This window comes from Mesoplodon mirus (assembly GCF_964341445.2).
Source record: "Mesoplodon mirus genome assembly, chromosome: 7".
NCBI lineage: Eukaryota > Metazoa > Chordata > Mammalia > Artiodactyla > Ziphiidae > Mesoplodon > Mesoplodon mirus.
In genome coordinates this window covers 95,846,115-95,869,427 of record NC_138983.1, presented here as the reverse complement: position 1 = coordinate 95,869,427, position 23,313 = coordinate 95,846,115, and the positions used below count along the sequence as shown (strand labels likewise).

General features: G+C 46.1%; 1 protein-coding gene across 1 annotated transcript in view; it reads right to left on the bottom strand.

The window, feature by feature from the left end:
• The window catches only part of LOC309808892 (forkhead-associated domain-containing protein 1-like), a gene marked incomplete at both ends in the record, with an annotated part of 97,336 nt that overhangs the window by 50,284 nt on the left and 23,739 nt on the right, over positions 1-23,313 (bottom strand). The window contains 3 exons of the mRNA XM_082629464.1: positions 215-451; positions 3,552-3,661; positions 12,821-13,091. Coding sequence (XP_082485590.1) covers positions 215-451; positions 3,552-3,661; positions 12,821-13,091 — 618 coding nt within the window. The remainder of the gene's footprint in view (positions 1-214; positions 452-3,551; positions 3,662-12,820; positions 13,092-23,313) is intronic.

The following is a 23,313-nucleotide window of genomic DNA, read 5'->3' as shown; positions in this document are numbered from 1 at the left end:
GGGCCTGAACATGGTAGGCACTTAATCAAATCTAATATTGTTCTTACAAGGCTAGAAACTTGCCAACCCTCCACTCCCTGGAACTGTACTCCTCACCATGCTGTGCTCACTGCCCATTTCTAACTACCTGGGTGGCTCCCCCCAGGCTCTACCTGAGAGCTGTCACCCTGTGTTGTGACCCCAAGGCCCCGACCCACTTGTCTCTGAGCCCTACCTGGTTTTTCAAGCTCTGGATCTCTCTCTGTTGGGCATCGTCCTCTTCATGCAGAACCTGAAACTTGGGCGGGATCACCCTCTCCTTCTGCCTGGAGGCAGCTGTTTCCAACAGCTTCTGGCTCAGGTTGGCCACTTGGTTCTGCAGGCTTGCTATCACGGTGTCTTTGTATTTAGATTCAAGTTCAAAATCGGAGAGACGGCTGACTTCTTTTCCCAGCAGCCGAATTATTTCATCCTGGGTGGAGGCCAGATGGGAAATTTACTAGGTGTGGGTCTGGGTGTAAGGCTGAGCCCATTTAAAGAAAGACAGGAAAAATATGGTATCATTCTTTGGGAAGGTGAGGGCAGGCAGGGAGGGAAAAAGCAGACTTTCAAGGCTATCTCTGTCACTTCGAAAATCTCATAGAGACAAGAATTGGGTTAAAATGATGTACTTGTATATAGACTCCTGTAATGGATGTCTATACCTCACAGGTACGGAAACTTTCCTTTCCCCGAGAATTAGACTTTCATATTAAGAACAACCATCCCACTTGGGAATTTTTGTTGCTAGAAAGTTTACTTACAGTGTTTTCATTTATAATATACAGCCTAGCACACTGGGGACCTAGGAAAGGTACTTAGGAAAACAACATTCTGTTTGACCACATTCTGCCTATAATGAGGGTTATTTGTTTTAAGTTAAAACATTCTTAACTATTTGTTTTCCCTTTCCTCTCTTCTAATATTTCCTGCCTCTTTTGGCTATTCATGTATGAATTTTTTCCAGGTAACTCAATCTGGAAAGTAAATGAGACAGGAATAGTGATTTATTTGCATGGGCTCATGTCAACTTTCGGCTGGAAAAACAAAATTGCTGGTAGACTGTACCCACAGGTATAATTAACCCTGTCCTCCATCTCTCCAGTGATAAAGCTCTGCAGCCAAAGAATTGGTTAGGTTTTCCAAAAAAGGAAAAAAAAATTCCCCCAAACTTCTCACCAGACGTTATCAATAAAATGTCAGAAAAACTGAAGAAGAAGAAGAAGAAAAAATTCCCCAGAGGCCTTTTCCAAAGCAGTCACGGGAGGAGGTAAATGGGCAATTTCTGGGCCAGCTCATTCCCAGGAGAGCCGTCCAGTCAGCCTCACGACCTGCTAGCTCCGTGACCTGGGGAAGGACAGGGCCTTGCTCATGAGAAAGCCTGTCTGACATTGCCAGCTGCTGCCAGGGGCCTTCCTTTGGGTCCTTGTGAAAGTTGGTGGCAAAACTTCAAGAGAGAGTATCAGACATATTCCCTACTCCTGGGCAGTTTCCCCTGTTTCACCCTGTTATGATCAGCCAGGTGCTTATTCATTTTTCATGCAACAAACATTCATCGGGCAGCAACTAAGTGCCAGGCCCCGTGACAGTGCTGGAATATAAGAAGTTTGCAGAGGGCAGTGGACAGCTGTGGGTTCTGCTTTCCTGGTGAGGGTCCCCTTGCCCTTCTGGAGGGAGCGTTCCTCCTTCCATGGGGTCTGGGTAGGATTGTCAGTCATGTGCCCTGCTCCTTCCTGTCCCACCTCCCCATGTGCATGTGGCCCAAGCTGGTCAATCAGAGATTTCACACATCGATTACAGAGGGAGAGCATCTTGCCTTCTTTTGGATCATAAACTTTAAATATGTAGGCTTGTTTGCCTGAGTTTGTCTTTTCTGACACACAAAGCCAGCCTCATGTAGAAAGCCAGACTCTGAGGGAAACAGAGGGGAGAGGTTGGTAGTGGGGAGGTGTTCTGATGACATTATTCAAGCTCCTGGATCTAGCCATACCTGAAGCTAGTGGCCCTTTAAATTTTCCAATAAGTTGAGCTAATCGATGCTCCCCCTCAAGCTAATTTGTTTATTGTCACTTGAAGGAGTCCTGGCAAGTTAGGGTAGAAATGGCTTATAAAGAGAAAGAATTCTTTCTATTATAAATAGAAAAAATGATAAATGGCTTATAAAAATTTTCTATAAATAGAAAAAATTATAGTGGTTGCACTATATTTCCGAGTTAAAATTGAGGCAGGTTGAAAAATGGCAACAAATACTTTGCAGTTTTGCCATCCAGTCTATTTCCCCACCCTCTAGTCTGGGCTGGCCCCGTGACTTGCTTTAACCAATGGAATGGAGTGGAAGTGATGCTGCATGATCTCCAGGCAAGTTCTTACAGGCTGTGCAGCTTCTGCTCTGGCCCCCTGGGAACCCCGAGACCACCGTGCTGTGATGAAAAACCACATGCACAAAGGGGCGCACCAGTCCAGGCGTCCTGGCTGAGGCCCTAGATGTGGGAAGGAGGCCAATGGAGACCGACCACCAAACTGGCCAAGCCAGCGGCTGACTGAGGCCGCATGAGTGAGGCCAGGGGACGCGAGCAAAGGAACCTTCCAGGTCAACCCATAGATTCTGGGGAATAATGAGTTGCTGTTTGAAGCCGCTAAGTTTTGGGATGGCTTGTTACACAGTGATAAATACAGAATCTGAGTGTGGCTTCTCGCCTTTCTGCAACATTTTTCAGAGTCTGGTCCCAGGATGCCTGGTTGGAACCCCCTGCCTCCTGAAGGTTTGGATTTCCGTGTCTGACAAGAACCCCAGGTAGGTCTGCTCCTCACAAACTCTGAGAATTGCTGCAGGAGCAGGCCCTGGCCCTGAAGGAAAGCGAGATATTATAGACTGCTTCTTTTAGAGTAACTTTCAGGTCGTGTCTAAGTGGGGAGAAATTGACCTGGGCCCTTCCCAGGATGGCTTGACTTGAATCCACCTGTTCTGCTCGCATCCCTGCTTTAAACCTCTCTGGTTCTTTAACGAGTCTCTTGGCCCAGGCCTCCCTGACTTCAGGGCTCAATTCCTCCTGCTAGGAATGTGTTTTTGCATCACTGTTCCATCACTGAAGGTTGACCAAGTGATTACTGTGTGGGAGTTAGAAGTACCCGCTGAGAAGCTAACCAGACCTCGCTTTGAATCCTAACACTGCTCCTTGCACTGGGCAGCCGTGAACACATCACTGAACCTCTCTGAGCTTCAGTTTCCTCATCTGCAAAGTGAGGCTGATAAAATCTAGTTTGAAGTTGGTGAAGATTAACGAGCTAATAAATGTCAAGTGCACAGGACATGGCCCAGCACACAGTAGGTGCTCAGTACCTTGTAGTTGTAGATGTTATTTGGGATAAAATGAGCAGTGGCCAAACCTGGCTGAATGTCTTGGGAGGAAGAGGTGGTTTCTTGGAAGTAGGAAAAAGGGACAGTCCTTGAGACACAGAGAACAAGAGGCAGTGGCAATCTCTCCATGGTCCCTCTTGCTGCTGTAGCTCTGTGCTTCCCCAAGACCCCTCACCTTATCGTGCTGGGACAGGTCCTGGTCCACAAAAATTTCTCTGTAGGGCTCTGCCCCAGGAATTTCCTCGGCCACTGATTGTTCCGACAGTTCCGCCGCGTTGGTCCACACTAACACACAAGATCAACAGAGAATGCAGAGGAGACTGTGAGTTTCCCCAAAGTCTTAAAGAATATTTTCAGATTAACCTTCACATTCATGAGACTTATGCACTGAAAGCATTACAGGAGGACTGGAAAGGGTAAGAGCTGCCTCATTTCTCTTCCCCAGCGTTAACTGCACTGATGCACTGTGGTGTGCCTCTTTCCAGACTTTTTTCTATGCCGCATAAGAGCTGATGACCTTGGGCAAGTCATTTGCTCTTTCTAAGCCTTCGTTTCCACATACATAATTCAGGATCCCTGATAGTCTCTGTTATAAAGGGCTATCTGGAGATTAAATAGAATAATGATATAGAGCAGGGGTTGGCAAACTATGGCCCTGCGGCCAAATCTGGCCTTCTGCCTATGTTTGTAAATAAAGTTTTATTGCAACACAGCCACAGTGATTCATTTACATATTATTTATGGCTGCTTTCCAGCTACAAAGGCAGAGCTGAGTAGTTGCAGCAGAGACCATGTGACCCACAAGTCCTAAAGTATTTACTATCTGGCTCTTTACAGGAAAAGTTTGCTGACCCCTCATGTAGAGCATTTAGCGCTAAACATTAGCTATATTTTTTATTGCAGTCATATCTTGTCAAAAAACAAAAATGCATTTACATGACAGAGATTCTTATCCAGCTTACTTTTCAGCTAACAATATCAAAAACATCTCCCCATGTCAGTATTTGTAGCTGTACTTGGTTCTTTTCCAGGGTAGCATTGTGGTCCATTGTCCAAGTGTGCCAAACGTGTTTAACTAGGATCCACTTGATAGACATTTAAGCTTTCCTATATTTTTTCTTATTTACCCCAGTATTACAAGGCCTTTTTATATGACTTTCAGGGATTATGGCATTGTGTTTGGGGACCCCACTCTGTATCACATCAGACATCTCGCAATTCACTCACATCAACACTGAATACATTTCTTTTTATTGGTGTAGAAACGTTTGTAAAGATTTCTATAATTCTACGTGTGAGATCACTTGGGCCCAAGCAGCATATTTTAAATTTCCAAGTGACTATGGTTTCTGGACAGTCACTGCACATTCTTATCTTCTTGTGAAGTGAGAAACTGAACAAATTGTTTTCAGTGGTGATGAAACTTTAATGAGTATTAACATTAATGATGAATGAAGCACGCACTGTCATGTTTGTGGACATTCATCATTTATTCATTTTGCTTCTGTATTTTTTATTTATGCATTTTAGAGTCAAAGATCCCTGCCCCCCAGCCAGGTCTCAAACCTCTTTGTGGACCCCAGAACCTCTAGTGGACATAGCTGATGGCCTGTGGTGCCCAGAGAATGCACAGCCTTGCGTGTTGAATGAGCAGCCCTGGCCACAGTGTTTCCTGGGGCACGAGGAACACAAGGGCCTGGAACTTCAGCAGCTGCCCATTTTCTCTCCCTCCACCTCCCCAACTAGGTCCATGATTAGAAAACTTTTATTTGAAGCTCACTGCCCCCATCTGACTCTCTTGGATCCTGAGCAGCTAAGTCCTAACTGACTATAGCAGCAGTGCCTGATAGAGAAATAAGGGAGCTACAGAATGCAATTTTCAATTTTCTCGTAGTCACGTTAAAAAGGTAAAAAGAAGAGAGGAATTTTTAATGATCAATTTTATTTAACCCAATACATTAAAAAGCATCATTTCAACACGTAATCGACAAAAAATATGGAGATATTTTATATTCTTTTTCTTCGAGGCATGAAGCCTTTGAAATCTGGGGTTTATTTGACACTGATTGTGTATCTCAATTTGGAAACTGAATTTTCAGGAGGAAGACTTGATCTGTTTTCAGATTCCTCAAGAAATCGGCTCTCACTGGAGGAAGGTACTGACTGGCCTGTGTCCCCAGGGAGGGCCTCGGGGTCTGACCCTAACTGGGCCCCTGTCCAGTCTCAGCTTAGAGTTCTGGCGTCTGATGCCATCTCTAGGGGTGACTCCGGCTGCCTCTACGACCCTGTCGTGGCTGTCTTGAGGGACGCTTCCCTGCAAGATGATGGCCGGAGCGGGGACTTCATCAATCTTACAGAACAGGCTGATCGATGGGGTCCCTTTACTGGGGAAGGTGTGTTTACTCAAAGTCTTTGTGGGGCTAGAATTTGCTCTGAGACTTGCTTTCCTTACACCCAGGCAGGGAGGTGCGGGAGCAGTTACCCCTCACCTGCCCCAAACTTCTTTACCGGCTACTGTTATTTATCAAAAAGAACCTAAGGGCCATGTATGACCAAACCGGCTTAACTCTAGATGCTGGATCCTTCGGAGGTCCCAGTGGGGAGAAGCCCCAGGGAGAGTCGGGAGGGCTGGGGCGGTGGGACGGCGGATACGGGGACGCAGTCACTTTAAGAATTTTCGGGCATGAGCTGTTGGCCAAAAGGCAGGGGAGTTACTTTAATATTTTAACAACCCCCAGCTGTCCTGGTGCGCTCCAATAATCACCAGTCTGCAGCAGGGACAGTATGTGTGCACCTTAACTGTGTCTTTCAGACATTGTAAGTTGTAAATAAAAGTTAAATAACAATCATGGTTAGGTAATAACTTAATTTTAAAATTTTAATATTTAAAATTTAAATATTTAAATTTTAAAATATTTAAATTATTAAGATTGTAAAATTTAAAATTTAAATATTAAAATATTAAATATTTTAATATTTACTGAATGTTCGCTATGCACCAGACGCTGTGCTCAGCACTTACAGGCAGGATACGATTTCGTCTTCATAACAACCCAGTGAGATAGGCATTATTATTCCCATCTCCATTTTATACGTGAGAGATATGAGGCACAGAGACGTCAAGTCACCTGCTCAAGGACACACAGCTGGTAAGTGGTAGAGTCAAGGGATGAGCCTAAGTTTGTTGGATTCAGAGCCTATGCTTTTAACCACTATGTAGTCAATGTATTGAAGTGGGAAGATGTTTATGACATATTATTGAATTTTAAAAATCAGGTAGGGAATTCCTTGGCAGTCCAGTGATTAGGATTCTGTGCTTCCACTGCAGGGGGCACAGGTTCCATCCCTGGCTGGGGAACAAAGATCCTGCAAGCTGAGCGGCACGGCCAAAAAAAGAAAAAAAAAGAAGGTTACCTATGTTAGGTTCATATGATCCCATTATTGGGAAAAAAAAATATATATATATATATGAATCAAGATGCTATTTTAATAAGTCACTCCACATATTTTCTTTTCTCAGTAATTCTTCCCCACCTCCCATGAGCTCTTGCCATTAAGATTTGGCCTTGGAGCTGACGTTTTATTGCCTTGTGGTACAGGAAGGATGAGTATTAACTAGAACAGGGTGAGTTTTCCCCCAGGCAAAATGACGTTTTCATTTTTGACAATGTCTGGAGACATTTTTGAGAACCACAGTTAGGGGTGGTGGTGGTGGTGTTGCTACTGGTATCTCTGGTGGGTAGGAGTCAGGGATGCTGCTAAACACTCTACAGTGGACAGGACAGATCCTTCAACAAGGAGTTATGCGACCCACCTGTCACTCTGCCAAGATTGAGAAACCCTGACCTGATCTGCAGAAAATAAATCCTTGGCTTTGGGTTTTCAAATAGAATTTTTCAAGTCTAAAGCAAGGTGACAGTCTAACAGTAAACCAATTTAATTGGAAGAGCCCAGCTTTGCTAAGAGAGGAAAGAGCTTTCTTGGAACCCTTAAAAAGAGGTGTTTTCTGTCAAGAGACAGCATGGAGGACTGGAGCACAGAGTTTTCTCTAAAGCGTGCAGTAGAGAGGCCCAGACAGAAAGGAACTCCCCATGACACGGGAAGATGAAAGTCCTTTTCTGAGGATGGCGAGAGTGTCAGGGGAACGAGGGCAAATGTTTGGAAACATGAGACCTGGCTGAGAGGCTGAGGAGATAGAGCCCAGGTAGAAGTGAGTGACTCTAAGCCATACGACTCATCCTTCATTTCTCCAGGGGGAATCCAAGTCCTTCAGAGAAGCCCCAAGTTCAGCATGGCACTGGAGAAACCGGTGATTACAGTGGAAAAATTTAAATGGCGGAGTGAAAAAAAGAGAAGAAACAGCCCATGTGCCATGTGTCCAAAGGATGCATTAAAAAAACAACCCCCAAAACCCTGTATATATGTTCATAAAACAGAACATGATCCATACAACAAAATGAATGAATCTCAGAAATACTATGCTGAGTGAAAAAAGCCTTCCACAAAGGAACATGTACTACATGGTTCTGTGTACTTGAGATTCTAGAACAGGAATATCTAATCCATGGCTGGAAAAGAATTCAGAAGAGTGGGTGCCTCTGGGGCCTGGGGCTGGGAATTGACTGGGGAGGGACATGAGGGAACTTTCTGGGGTGATGGTAATGTTCTATATCTTGATAGGAATTTGGGTTACATAGTTGTGCACGACTGGCAAAACTCAGTGAGCACATTCAAGATCTACACCTTTCAGGGTGTGGTAGCCAGTCTCCAAGATGGCCCCACTGATTCTTGTCTCCTGGTATTCAGACCCTTGCATCATCCTCTGCAATACTGGATGGACTTTATATTAGTTAGCTGGGGCTGCCATAACAAAACACCACAGGAGGTCTTAACAAAAGAAATTCATTTTCTCACAGTTCTGGAGGCTGGAAGTCCAAGATCAAGGTGTGGGCAGGGTTAGGCCTCTCTCCTTGGCTTGCAGACGGCCACCTTCCTGCTGTGTCCTCACATGCCCTTTTCTCTGTGCACGTGCATCCCTGGCGTCTCTCTCTCTCTTCTTACAAGGACACCAGCCCTTGGATTAGGGCCCACCCAATCATCTCATTTGAACTTACTCATCTATTTCAATACACTATCTCCAAATATGGTCACATTCTGCGATATTGGGATTGAGGCCTCAGCATATGCATTTTGGGGGAATGCAATTCAGTCCGTAACAAAGCTTCTCTATGTAACCAAGGATATTGCAGAAATGACACAGTTTGATTCCTGAGGTTAGATCATAAAAGACATTGCAGCTTCTGCCTCACTCGCTAGGACCACTTGTCTGGAGGAGCTGGCAGCTTGAGGATGCTCAAGCAACGTATGGAGAGGTGCACTTAGTGAAGAACTGAGGCCTCTTACCAAAAGCCATGGGAGTGACCCATCCTGGAGGTGGGTCCTCCAGCCCCAGACAAGCCCCCAGAGGACCACAGCCCAGCCACCACCATTACTGCCACCTCATGGACAAGCCTGAGCAAGAATCCCCCAGCTAAGCCATTCCCAACTTCCTGCCTCAGAGAAGCTATGAGATAATAAATGTTTACTGTTGTTTTAGGCCATTACATCCTGCAGTAATTTGTTATGCAACAATAAGTAGCAAATACAGGTTTGGGCACCAGGAGTGGTGCAAAATTTAACAAAAACCCTACAATGTGGAGTGGTTTGGGATGGAACAGTGGCCAGAAGCTGGAGGACTTTGGCCAAGAGTCTTTGAGAAAGCCTGAATAGTCTTAGTAGAAGCCCGATGGCCTTTGAGGAGGCAGTGAGGGAAGGGTTCCAGGAAAGTGAGGAAAATGTTACTGGGGTTAAGGGATCCTTGTTAGGTGGTGGCAGAAGGTTTCCTAACACGTTGCCTGTGGTCATGAGGAAGGTAGAAAATGTTTGTGATGAGGCTAAGTGGTCAAGCTAAAGAGAGTCCCAGACAGAGTCTTGGAAGGTGCTGCCTGGTTACTTCTTGCTACTTATAGTGAAATGTGAGGGGGAGAGACAGTTAAAGGAAGGGCTGTTAAATCAGGGCAATGTTCTGGGCTTGAAAATTCCCTGCCTCTCCAGGTGGCAAATGAAATGTAAGAAACAGGTTCTGGGCAAAGATCAAATCAAGGGCACTCTCAAGAAAACACAGTCCAGAGAAGAAGCTGAGGGTGTGGTTGTAAAATCCTTTGTTAAGAATACAGATCCAGGGCAGTGTCCAAGAGAACCCTTCGGTCAAAGAACTGGGCTTCTAAGAAGCTTCTGTCCTTTGTCAGTCTTTGCAGAAGCCCATGGTGGAAGGGCTTGTGACAAAAAAGTCTGTGGGCGTGGGTTTTGCCTGATAGGATGAACCCCAATAAGAAGCACTGCCAACTCAGACTGACAGAGACCCACAAAAGTCAAAGAAGCGTCTGGACCCCCAAGCTTCTACAGGCAGGAAGCAGGCTATAAAACTATGCAGCCACATCCATGGGACACCTTTCATAGGAAAGGGAGGACGACTCAGAAGGCGGAACTCACGGACCAGGGGCAGAGCCAAGAGCCCTGGAAAGTCATTTCTGGGCAAGAGTTGGACTGAAGCCCAGTCAAGGAACTGCCGATATTTTCCCAGCTGGACTTCAGAACTGCTTTGGGCCAGGGACTCCTGTGTGTTTCCTGTTTTTCTTCTTTTGGAACAAGAGGAGTGTATGTAGCAGTGATGCTATGTCTGTCCCACCAATATGTGCTGGGTGTGTGAGGGACAGACCCTTTGTTCAGAGGTCTTCAGATTTCTGGAAGTAGTACTTGATGAGCTGAACGTAACGTACTACACCCATGAGCCCCATCTGTACCTGGACTTGATTTAGACGAGATTCTGGAATTTGAGCCGATGCTGTTACTGGGGTGAGATTTTGGGGGGCCTCGGGAGAGAGGAGGAGGAGTGTGAATCATTGAGGACCCGAGGGCAGGCTGTGGTAGCCGGCCTCCAAGATGACTGCTGATAATCCCCGCCTCCTGGTCTTCAGGCCCGTGTGTAGTCTTCTCCCACACTGGAGGGTGACGCCCTGTGTAACCAGCAGGATATTGCAACAATGACAGAGCATGACTTCTGAGGCTTAGTCACAAGAGATGTTGCCATTTCCATCTTGTCCTCCAGGATCACTTGCTCAGGAGGAGCAGCTGCCGTGTCATGAGAATGCTCGAGCCACTCTCTGGGGAGGCCCATGTGGTGAGGAACAGGGGCCTCCTGCTGACACCCATGTGAGCAGCCGTGTTCGAAGTGGATCCTCTGGCCCAGGTCAAGCCTTCAGATGACTGCAGCCTTACGAGGGACCCTGAGCCACAGCCGTCCTGCTAAGCTGCTGCCAAATTCCTGACCCCACAGAAACCGTATAGATGATAACACATGTTTGATTTTGCTTTAGGCTGCTACGTTTGGGGAGAATTCGTTATGCAATCATGATAACTAATACACATTCTGTGTTCATTTTACATGAAGGAGACAAAACATGTTGAGTTCTAGTTAATGGTATATGTGCTAAAACATTTAGGGGGAGGACTACAGATGTGTGCTATTTATTTTGAAATGCATCCAAAAAATAAGATGGATTAATGCAGGACAAGAAGGATGGGTAGACAGAAATGTAATAAAGAGTACAGCAAAGTGTTAGCGGTAGAATTAGGAGGAGAGCTGTCTCTGTAAAATTATTTTTGCTTTGCTGTATGTTTGAACGTTTTCACATTAAAATGCTGGGGTGGGGGCTTCCCTGGTGGCGCAGTGGTTGAGAGTCTGCCTGCCAATGCAGGGGACACGGGTTCGAACCCTGGTCTGGGAAGATCCCACATGCCACGGAGCAGCTGGACCCGTGAGCCACGACTACTGAGCCTGCGCGGCTGGAACTTGTGCTCCGCAACAAGAGAGGCCGCGATGGTTAGAGGCCCGCGCACCGCGATGAAGAGTGGCCCCTGCTCGCCGCAGCTGGAGAAAGCCCTCGCACAGAAGTGAAGACCCAACACAGCCATAAATAAAGAAATAAATAAAATTAAATTAAAAAAAATGCTGGGGGGAAATGGCTGAGTAATTTCTTAACTTGGGTGGTTGGTACATGAGCGTTCCTTAGATGATGATGATGATGATGTAAACTGCAGAGATACCTTTCATTTGCTCCTTAGTCTGTTTATTTCAGAATAATAACTATTATTTGAATGGCTGAGGGAAGTGACTAGGTGAGTGGTCCTGAGTGAGACCAGGGAAGGGTGTGGAGGCATCGAGAGACCTGGGGACTCAGAGGGGTCTGGGGCTGGGACACGGAAAACAGAGAATGGGACCTTCACACCAGTGGCCACAGAAGAAACCTGGGAATCATGCCAGGGACTAAGTCGACCCAGCTACTCTGCCAGTAAGCCTGGCAAGGCCAAGAGGATGGTGACAGACAGGAAGTCTCCTCCCCAAGTGCCATGAGGCCTTCTGGGGGGGAGGGGGGGAGAAGGAAACCCTGATGGCTGTGTGTCCCCAAAGTGACCAGGCTGTGAGTGACAGTCACTGAGATAACCAGCCTTAAATTTGACTGAAAAGCGTTATTTTAGATTAGAGTGAATACATAACCTCTGGAGAAGTAATTTTCTCCATAAGCCTCAGTCTCCTCTTACCTGTAAAATGGTAATAAAATATTTAAAAACCTCCTAAGGCAAGAGGGATTTCAGTTACCAATATGTCTGTACATCTGAGTTGAAGTATATAAATTTAGATTCTGATACAGATTCATATATATTCATATATATGTACAAACACACACACACACACACACTCACCACAGAGGTACTGACGTGTGCAGATGGGCAGAGCACAGTCTTGGAGGAGTTTGTACCAAAAAGTCAACAGGGAGAATTCTGGTGATAAGGGTGACAGCTTATCTTTTACTGTTTTCTAACTTTCTGCTTTCCCCAATTTTTTCACATTTGATTATGTTCTACTTCAGAACCAGAGAACATAAGCAAAAGCCAGAGAAAGACAAATATCATACCATATTGCTTATATGTGGAATCTAAAAAAAGGTACAAATGAACTTATCTACAAAACAGAGATAGAGTTACAGATGTAGAAAATAAACTTATGGTTACCGGGAATAAGTGGTGGGAGGGATAAATTGGAAGAGAGGGATTGACATACACAATACTATACATAAAAGAGATAACTAAGAAGGACCTACTGGATAGCACAGGGAACTCTCCTCAATACTCTGTAATGGTCTATATGGGAAAAGAATCTAAAAAAGAGTGGATACATGTATATGTTGAACAGATTCAGTGTGCTGCATACCTGAAACTAACACAACACTATAAATCAACTGCACCTCAATAAAAATTTTTTAAAAAAGGGGAAAGCAGAAACTGAGACCCATCCTCCTAGCAAAAGCCCCTCCCCTAAGCCGCCAAGGAAGCGCCCATGAGTACCTTGCCTGATGATGGGAACGCTGTGGGCGGCTCTGTCCACCTCGAAGGAGAACATCTTCTCGCTGGCACTCACGGGCCGCCTGTGGGAGGCTGGTGGGACCATGGGGGGCTCGGGGGACCCCTGCGACCAGCTCCTCTGCACTGGCGCTGGCCAGATGCCCGGGTAGAAGGGGTTCTGTGGTGGTGAGGGTGACTGGTTCAGTTGCTGGGTGGCCCAAGGTGGCTGTGGCCTTGGCCAAGGTGCTGGGCCCCTCACCCATGGGAAGGAGACCTGCAGGGGCAGACAAGAGGGTCAGGGGAGGTTACGAGCAGCTGGGGTGGTCTTCACCTTTCTGTCCCGGCGACATAATTGCTGCCCTAGATTTCGGCGTATAAGTCACTTCTCCCAAGAATCCCTCCCACACTCTCCCCAAATTTGGGATGGCGGTCCCCACCATGGGTCACCTTGCACACTATCACACCACCATTTATTGGGTGCAGCCTTCGTGCCAGGCACCCAGTCAAGAGATTCACATGCATTACCTCATTTAATACCCTTGATGCTCTGTGATGAGCCCGAGGCTGAGCAAGACCTAGTGACTTTCCCAGGACCACAGATTTGGCAGTGAGCGTCTGAGCTGGTACAATGCCACCTCTGAGCTCTGAGAGGCTGACAGCTTTTTGTCTACCTTGCTCAGCACCGTATCCTCAGCTCCTAGAATAAACCCTTGGCACATACACAGTAGGTCCTTAAATACTGGTTGAAAGAATGAATGAACACATCTCCGAGATTCAAGCCCAGCTCTCCAGGACACACACATCCACACTGTGTGTCTCCCTGGCACTCCCATTCCACCTGTTCCCCGAAGCCGAGAGCTCTGGGGTGGCAGGCACCCCAACTGGCTCGAAACCCAGCTGGCTCATTAGCCTGTGATCCTCAACATCTGCCACATCTGATTCTTGCCAGACGCTCCATAAATATCTATCGAGGGAACCTTTTTTCATCTGACCCGGCGGAAGATGTCTGTAGCTACTTTCATTAGAGAGCACATCAAAATCCATCTACACCGGGAGAAGCAAATGCTGAGAGGTGCTGACACCTGGCTTTGTCTTGGTTAATGCTGTTGTGGCCATCCCTCCCCGAGCCTAGTGGTTAAACCGTGACATCGTGAATGCTACCATTTACTGTAATTACTCACCGATTTCTCGCGATAGCCCTGAAGGGGAGGAGCTCTCCTTATTCCTAGCTTACAAATGAGGCTTGGAGAGGTTAAGGACTTCACCAAGCTCAGGTGGTGGTGGAGAGGGTGGTGGGACTGGGGTTCTGGAAAGCTCTTTCCCTCTCTGTCTCTCTCTCCCTTCTCTGCCCCGCCCCCAGTCTCTTGGCAGAAAAAAACACACTTTTCAAGGAAGAAGCTAAGTTCAAAGGTTTGCCGCCTGTGGCGGTCACGTTTCTCTTTCTGCAGACTGCAGACACATAATGAGAAACAGGACAGAATGCTTCCGAAATAGGAGCACTGGCAGACAGAACTTCCTATAGCTCCAGCTGGATTGTATTCAAGAGGAAGGTTCTCCACTCACTCAGGTTCCCAAACCAGTCTTTTAGCTACAGTCTTTCCCAGCCAAGTCAAGAATCTGGTGAATTCCCCTGAAGACTTTTTTGGAGTCAGGGAGAACACTGTTCGGGAAAATCAAACTCCAATTGCCTGGCGACACCTGGCCCAGCATTTATGATGACACTGGCCCCGTTGAAACCTGTCTCAGGAACGGACTTGGCAGTGTTCCAGAACTCTGTTACCTTATGTGAAGATTCGAATTTCTCTCCACTGTGGGCACCTCGGTCTCCACCTAAGCTTTCTTCCTTTCTCTCCTTTCAGAAGCTGAGGTGTCCTGCTCCTGCCTTGCACTCACTTCTCCATCCATCCGATCCCTTCCCGTCCTCTCCTCTGGGGCTGTCTTGCCTCAATCATTCCTACAACCTTTCCTCATCGATTTAATAAAGATTTATCGAATGAAAGGGCTGAAGGTGGGAAGGGGGAAATTTGAATATGTTTTACCCCCGCCTGAGAGAAAACAAATCGAGAGACCACGGGTAGTGTGGAGGAATTCCCTTTTGTGCTGGGATGCTCAGGTAGATGTGCCTCACTGCCCACTAACTGCCAGGGTGCTGAAGGGAGTGCTCATATCTCATGCCTCAAGTGATCCACTGCCGTAGTGGACAGGCCGCAACCCACCTGGCTCTTCTGGAAATTCCAGGAATCTCCCTCCCAATCTGTCGGCCCATTGCTGTGGGTGGGGCTAAGCAATCAACCAATCACACTCCCTGGACATACTGATTGGTTCAGTGGTGGGGCAAGTGATCCAATCAGAGCCAAGGAGAACCAAGAAGACTTGGCTGGACACCAGGATCTGGAGTGACCTGGTGGGACTTCAGAATGCAGCCAGCATGAGGGAGTGGAGCCCAGACATGGAGAGAGGGAAGCTGTTTATTTATTTTTCAGATTGTGGTAAATAACCTGCAACATAAAATTTATCATCTTAGCCATTTTAAAGTATACAGTTCAGTGGTGTTAAGTATAGTCACATTTCTGTGAGATGGATCTCCAGAACTTTTTCGTCTTGCAAAACGTAAACTCTATTAACCATTAGACAACAACTCCCCATTCCCTCCGCCACCCAGCCCGTGGTGACCAACATTCTGTCTCTATGAATTGGACTACTCTAAGTACCAAGTACCTCAAATAAGTGAAATCACATGGTACCTGTCTTTTTGTGACTGGCGTATTTCACTTAGCATAATGCCCTCAAGGTTCATCCATGTTGTAACATGTCAGAATTTCCTTCTTTTATTTTATTATTTTTTTGTGTGTGTGGTAGGCGGGCCTCTCACTGCTGTGGCCTCTCTCGTTGTGGAGCACAGGCTCCGGACGCGCAGGCTCAGCGGCCATGGCTCACGGGCCCGGCCGCTCCGCGGCATGCGGGATCCTCCCGGACTGGGGCATGAACCCGTGTCCCCTGCATCGGCAGGCGGACTCTCAACCACTGCGCCACCAGGGAAGCCCTTCCTTCATTTTTAAGGCTAAATAATATTCCACCATACAGTTTAGAGTGTATTTTGTTTATCCATTAAGCGTCATGGGCACTTGGGTGGTTTCTACCTCATGGCTATTATAACTATGCTGCTGTGAACATGGTGGGGAAAATAAGGAAGCTGGTTTTGAGCACTGGCTGGGGTGCTACCCTGAAGTGCTCCATCCCTGAGGCTGGCTAGAGCTGGTTTCTGTTGCTTGCAGCACACAGAGCCCGAACGATAGGGCCCCTAGTGGGAAGGAGCCAAAGATGTATAAACGCAGCAGAGACTCCTAGCTCGTCGGGTTTAAAAATTTAAAAATAAAGGTTTTTTTTTTTTTTTTTTTCTCTGAAGCATGTTGGTTGAGGGTAGCTTTAGTTGGATGGTTAAAGTTGGTTTTCTCTAGTTTCCCGGCTTGCTTTATCAAAGGGAAGGTCAAGGTTTTCTCAGAAATTGCTGCTGGCAACTACAACGATACAGGCAGGGAGAAAAGCAAACATAAGAAGAAGACTCACATTAAAAGCTAGCTCTGGGCTGTACAGGAAGCATGGGGTCAAGGTCAGTTATCAACAAGTTTGTTTTTATTATTTATTTATTTTAGATTTAATTCTATTTATTTTTGTCTGTGTTGGGTTTTCGTTGCTACGTGCAGGCTTTCTTTAGTTGCGGCGAGCGGGGGGCTACTCTTGTTGTGGTGCGCAGGCTTCTCCTTGTGGTGGCTTCTCTTGTTTCGGAGTGTGGGCTCTAGGCGCATGGGCTGCAGTAGCTGGGGCACATGGGCTCAGCAGTTGTGGCACGTGGGCTCTAGAGCGCAGGCTCAGTAGTTGTGGCGCATGGGCTTAGTTCCTCCACGACATATGGGATCTTCCCAGACCAGGGCTCGAACCTGTGTCCCCTGCACTGGCAGGTGGATTCTTATCCACTGTGTCACCAGGGAAGTCTTCAAGTCTGTTTTTAGAAACTTTAGTTTAAAAATACACGCTAATGCCTTTTCTCTTTCTTTGTGTCTGTTCTCTGACCATATGGTATGTTGCCATGGTTGGGTTTTTTGTTTTGTTTTTGAGGTAGCATATGTGATACTCCTGATTTCTTTTCCATACTACCTTTAAAATAGCAGGTTGGGGCTTCCCTGGTGGTGCAGTGGTTGAGAGTCCGCCTGCCGATGTAGGGAACACGGGTTCGTGCCCCGGTCCGGGAAGATCCCACATGCCACAGAGCGGCTAGGCCCGTGAGACATGGCCACTGAACCTGCGCGTCTGGAGCCTGTGCTCCGCAACGGGAGAGGCCACAACAGTGAGAGGCCCGTGTACCGAAAAAAAAAAAAAAAGCAGGTTGTCAACCACCTGGATTAACCATGACCACATCCACGGCTGAATTTATATTAGCTTTAATAAACACAGATCAATGATTTACTCAAGAAAACACTATCCATTTTTTTTCAAATTATCTATTTGTTCTTTGTGTTATTTCCCCAATATCTGCTTCTAACCCTGTAAAGAGTATAAGTTGAACGGGAGACCCTAAAAAAAATTGGAAGTAGTTTGCACATCGAGTGCCTACAGTACACATGAATTCTGCCAGGAAGCCCTGGAGCCTGCAGAGAAGGTGGAAACTTAGACCTTGCCCTTGGAGAGCTTGTTATGTGCTCTGCCATTTGTAAGTAATTGTGGACAATACAACGGCTATGAGCCACTGTGTAGAGAAGCCACAGATGTGCCACAGACTGTGCTGGGCACTTAATGCACGTCATCTCATCTGATCTCCAGAATAATCTTGCAGGAGGCATTTTACCCCTCATTGTGTGGATTAAGAAACTGAAGCTCAGAGAGGTTAAATGACTTGCCCAACGTCTCACGGCCAGGAAGTGGTGACACAATTTGACTCCAATACCTGTGCTCTTAGGACTTCTAGGTTACTCGAAGTCATGATTTATTACCTGCTTTCCATACTCACAAACGGATCTTAGATGATTGGTTAGTGAATGATAGGATATTTTCCGAGTTAAAAAAAGGAAATGACCATTAGATTGTGTGAAAAACCACAAGACATCGCATGGGCTACTTAGAAATGGGATTTTCTAGGAACACTGACAACTGTCTTATGGAAGTGTTATTCATCTGGTACATGCCACGCCCTGGAAGCAGCTCAGAGGACCCCAGCCTCCATCCTGGAAGACCTGTGGTATGTTTACTGCTGTACCAGAGGAGTCCTGGGCCCAGCTGGTACCCGCTCACGAGAACCGATTGTTAAATGTCCAGGAATTTTGCGAACTGGTTGATAAACACAGCCATTCATAAGAATTAACTTACATAAATTTACCATTAAATTATATCAGAAAAAAAGGTGATACAAACTTAAAACTCACCTCTTCTTAATTATTTTACTCTATTTTATTATTACCTATGCTCTTGAGTTTATTTCACTCTACTATATGTTTCTGTTGGAAATGCTACATAGTAATGTGTTACCACACCTCTCTTTCCTTCTCTGTATTCAGGGATGTGTCACTGGGAGCTGGAAATTGACCGTGGAGTGCGTATTACAACATAGAAATCAGGAAATGTTATAAATGAGGGCTTGATTTTTAAAAACTTTTATAAATAGGTTTAATAATGGTGGTTCATGTAGAGCTTGATTTTGTTTGTTTGTTTGTTTTGTTGATTGCCTAGACTTAAGACAGTAATGGAGAAAATGGTAACAATGCAGCTTATACAAAAGCATGTTGTGTCTTAGCCATTATGTTATGAATAGAGCAAAAAATTGGGGAAACGTTCTTCCAGTATTTGAAAATTATTATCTGATGCAGCAACAAACTCACTCATGTCACTGATGAACATGTGGAGTTCTAACGTCTTTCTTTTTTCACTTGTATTATTCATAAATCCAAAATATCCAAAAATACCCACGAGTGCTCAGGTTGGGAACTCTCTCATTCGTCAACTGCAATGAGAAATTGGCTATGGATACAAGAGTTCAGCTAAAGTCAATGAAAGCATTCTGTGAGACTTAGCTGGCTATATAGAATTTACAAGAAAGAGTACTGTATTTCTTGTTACATGGATAGACTGTGCTACACATTCTTTATATCAGTAAACCTTATGCTATGCATCCATGTACTTTACTTTTTCCAGAGAGCTGGTCATTAAATATTTACCAGCCAATTGCTGGCTGTGCTGGCACCCAGCAGAGTGCCTGCTATGGTAGGTGTTCGCTGACTGAGCTGAACGGTTGGCAAACGGAGTGTAAATAAAAAGCACTTTGATTCTGGGGCTGGGATGGGGAAAATACATGCTAAGCCTGGCGCATCTTGTAACAGCAGAGAGTAAGGAAGTGCCCAAAACGAAAAGGTGGGGAGATGCTCAAGGACACAGTAAGCAATCTGAAAGAGCTCCCAGTGGCCAAGGCTGGAAGAATTTGAGCGAAGAAATACTTAATGAGTATTGGATTATAAACTCAAACTGTAAAATCAGTATGCATGAGTCCATACTGACCTAGATACATTAGCGAGTAAGTACATAAAGGAGGGAGAAGAGATCGTCTTCCTTACAGAAGAATTTAACATACATAGATGTGGAGCTTAATTCCCACAGTCTGGAAGGGCCTGGGGGGTAGGGGTGATGGTGGCGAGGAAGCACACTGACCCCAGCATGGAGGAGCCATGGACCTGGAAAGACAGAATGGAGACTAGAAAACATGGCCAGTAGATCTCAGAAGCCAGGAGAGGGGGCTTCTTGGTGCCAGGACAAAAGGCCTTTATCTCAACAGCTCCCGGGGTGTCACCGTAACTCAGAGACGGGTAATAATTCTATGTCCCCAAGAAAAGGGTAAATTATGTACGGGGTTTCAGTGTGAGAAATCAGGATTATACATTTAGAACACAGAACCGCCAAGTTATACATTATTTTTAGGTTTTGGAACTTAAAAGAATTAAGTCCCTTTGAGCTGTTCAGAAAAGCCATTCGTTTGGGTTTTTCCCAGCTGTGTTAAAGGAGATCTGGCCCATCTAATTTTCCCATTTTCTTGTAAATCTTCAACCTTACGGTTTTTCCTTTCCTTTTAAGTTCTAATCAGCTTCCTGGTCAGTCCATAAAATGTGAAATAGAATCTAATGAGAAAACAGCCGGATTTTTGCAAATAGCTTTTGCTACCCCTAGACTTGGCCTGCTTCAATTCGGTCTTGCCAGATTGAGAGATGGAATGAATGAATGAATGAATGAATGATCATCAACTAAGTTCAGAGAAGGAGCAACGTGGTTCTGGTTTGGTAACAAAGGGTGTGGTCTGCCAGAGGAAGCAGGAAGCGGCCCGGTTCCTGGCCGGGTCCGGGTTCTGTCTCAGCAGGATGCTAAGGGTTCAGCCCGCGCTCCCGTCTCCACCTCCCCCGATGTCATCTGCATTGCCTGTAGACATCTGGTGACAACACAGCGTCAGGGGTCCTTGTGTGTGAGTTTTTGCTGCGGAGGCCGAGCCTGAGGCTGCCTGCTGCCCCGTGCCCTCCACTTCACTGATCTTGGGAAATCGCCTTTGATATAAAACACCCAGCCTCAGGATTTCTCATCACATCAGTAGGTCCCCACGGGACCTGTAAAAGCACAAGGTAGAGGAAATCCTACGAGGTCAGGTAGATGACAAAGCTTGACCAGAAAGAGGCTTTGTTCTGAAGGGCCCCATGCTCTCTGGTCATTCACTCAGTTGCCGGCTTCTCAACCCCCGGTACAGTAAAGCCACATCCTCCTCAACAACGGGCCCTATTCAGAGGTCCCAGGAACGTGGAAACGCCACCCTTCTTGGGGATGGACAACTAAGGCCCTGACTCTGAGCTTCTCATCACACCTGTTCACCACAGGAGAGAAATGAGCAACTCTGCTTCCTTGGAGACTGGCCTGGGACTTTTCCAATGGAAAAGTGGATTATTCGTCATTTCCCTCCCCCCACATCCCTAGTGGCAAATCCCGTTCGGAAGGCTCCACTTAGGCAATAGGAATGCTTCCTAATGTCATGGACATCTTCTTTGTTTTTGTCTCCGCCGCATCCATTTCTTCCATCTTCTGGATGGGCACTTTAATTTTTTTGCAGGGAAGACACCCTTTCCCTGACAACCCTGAGTCCATAGAACTCTGACCCTTCCACCCCAGGGGTGAGACCATAACCCAGGTCTGGCCAATCAGAGCATTCCTTGCCCCTGGCCTCAGGGATTGGTTCAGGGGAAGCCACGTGATCCAAGCCACTGCCAATGAAGATGCTGGCTCTTTCCCTGGAACTGCTACTTTGTAGGGTGCTGGGGCTGCTGCTGGCCACTTTCCTACAGGTGAGGCAAGAGTCTGTCTGAGATTGGGAAGCTAACAGGGAAGAAAGAGTCAGATTCCTGACCATGATTTGGGCGCCTGGATCCAGCTGGGCCTAAGCTGCAGCTTTTGGCCTTTTCAGTTCCATGAGCTTTTTTTTTTTTTTTTGCCTAGGCTAGTTTTAGTTGGTTTTCTGACACTTGCAAACAATCAAATTTCCTGGACAGTATGCTTATTGAGACTTTAGCATAAGCATCACTATGTACTCAGAGTGAAAGTTGTTTTAAAGGTTATGACATGCTCAAATAAAACCCACCATGCACCAAATTTACCTTTCAACTTATAAAAGTAAAGCAGCATCTCCAGAGAAGAATGATTTAAGACCAAGGAACCAATCATAAGACAAGTAGTAAAACACTGCTTAGAGAAACTTTGATAGATAAATAGTTCTCTAGCTACAGCAGGCTTCAGACTACAAACCCCAAATTTCTGCTTCAAAAGTGACTCAGGGAAGACATTCCATAGTTTCATTTATTTCGTTTTTTGGCCTCGCCGTGCACTTGTGGGATCTTAGTTACCTGACCAGGAATTGAACCCACGCCCTCAGCAGTGAGAGCACTGAGTCCTAACCACTGGACCACCAGGGAATTCCCAACAGTCCACAGTTTTAAAAGAAAACTTTCCAGTTGAAGAAACAGGCAAAATTTGTAATATGCATCCGTTGTATATATAATATGTTAATGTCTAGTATATTTATCAGATCCATGTCAATGTAATTATATTATTACTATATTTGCAAATGCATATATATGTGTATGTATATTTAGAACCACATATTTCCAGCTCTCTTTTAAAGAGGTATTGAAAAGTCTGTTCAAAATTTAGTTTTCCAGCTTGTCTGTTTTTTCTTATTCCTCAGTAAACTTAAGCAATTAACCAGCACATTTCCTGGCACACAGTAAGGCTCAATCTGAGTGAGTTCTTTCTCCCCAGCTCCCCCGTCTATTTTAAGTTCTTCTTTCAGAAACCAAGTCAAATTAAAGAGGCAGTACTGCATAATGTTACAAGCAGAGGCTGGTCAACGTTTTCTGTAGAGCCAGACAGTAAGCATTTCCAGCCCTGTGGGCCATAGGATCTGCCCAGCTTACTCTGCCCTTGTAGCCGACAACACAGGCAATACTGAAATGAATGGGATGGCTGTGTTCCCAGGAAACTTTACAAAGACAGGGGATGGCCCGCAATTGGCCCTGGGCCATAACGTGCCGACCTCGGGTTAAGACCTTGGGATCCGGCGTCACACAGACTCTGGTCCGGCTCCCGGCTCTGCTCCTTCTCTGGGACCCTGACGAGTGTGTCATTTCTGTGCCTTGTCTGTAAGACACAGGGATACTAACAGCCATTTCTTAGTCTGTGAGAAGTGCGTGAGATAGTGCACGTGAAATGCTGGGAACACTTCCTGGTCCATAATAAATGAGCATAAAACATTAGCCATCAGGTGTGATCACCATCGTCAAAAAAGAAAAAGAAAGGGGGCAACTGAATTTGTCCAGGAACGGCAGCAATATCCCTGGTAAACAGTTAGTGGGTGGACTTCCCTGGGCGCACAGTGGTTAAGAATCCACCTGCCAATGCAGGGGACAGGGATTCGAGCCCTGGTCCAGGAAGATCCCACATGCCGCGGAGCAACTAAGCCCATGGGCCACAACTACTGAGCCTGTGCTCTAGAGCCCGCGAGCCACAACAACTGAGCCCGCATGCCACAACTACTGAAGCGCATGCACCTAGAGCCCATGCTCCGCAACAAGAGAGGCCTCCGCAATGTGAAACCCGCGCACTGCAACGAAGGTTAGCCCCCGCTCGCCGCAACTAAAGAAAGCCCGCGCGCATCAACGAAGACCCAACGCAGCCAAAAATAAATAAATAAAATAAATAAAATAATTAAAGAAAAAAAGTTAGTGGGGCCAGGGACTTCCCTGGCCCTCCAGTGGTTAAGACTCCACGCTTCCAAAGCACGGGGTGCAGGTTTGATCCCCGGTTAAGGAACTAAGATCCTGCATTGGTGCAGCCAAAAAATAAGTTAGTGGAGCCAAACAAGCAAGGAAGCCAGATAACTGAAAATGCATTTTCTTCTATTATCAGTGGCTTTCGTTTTTACCCAC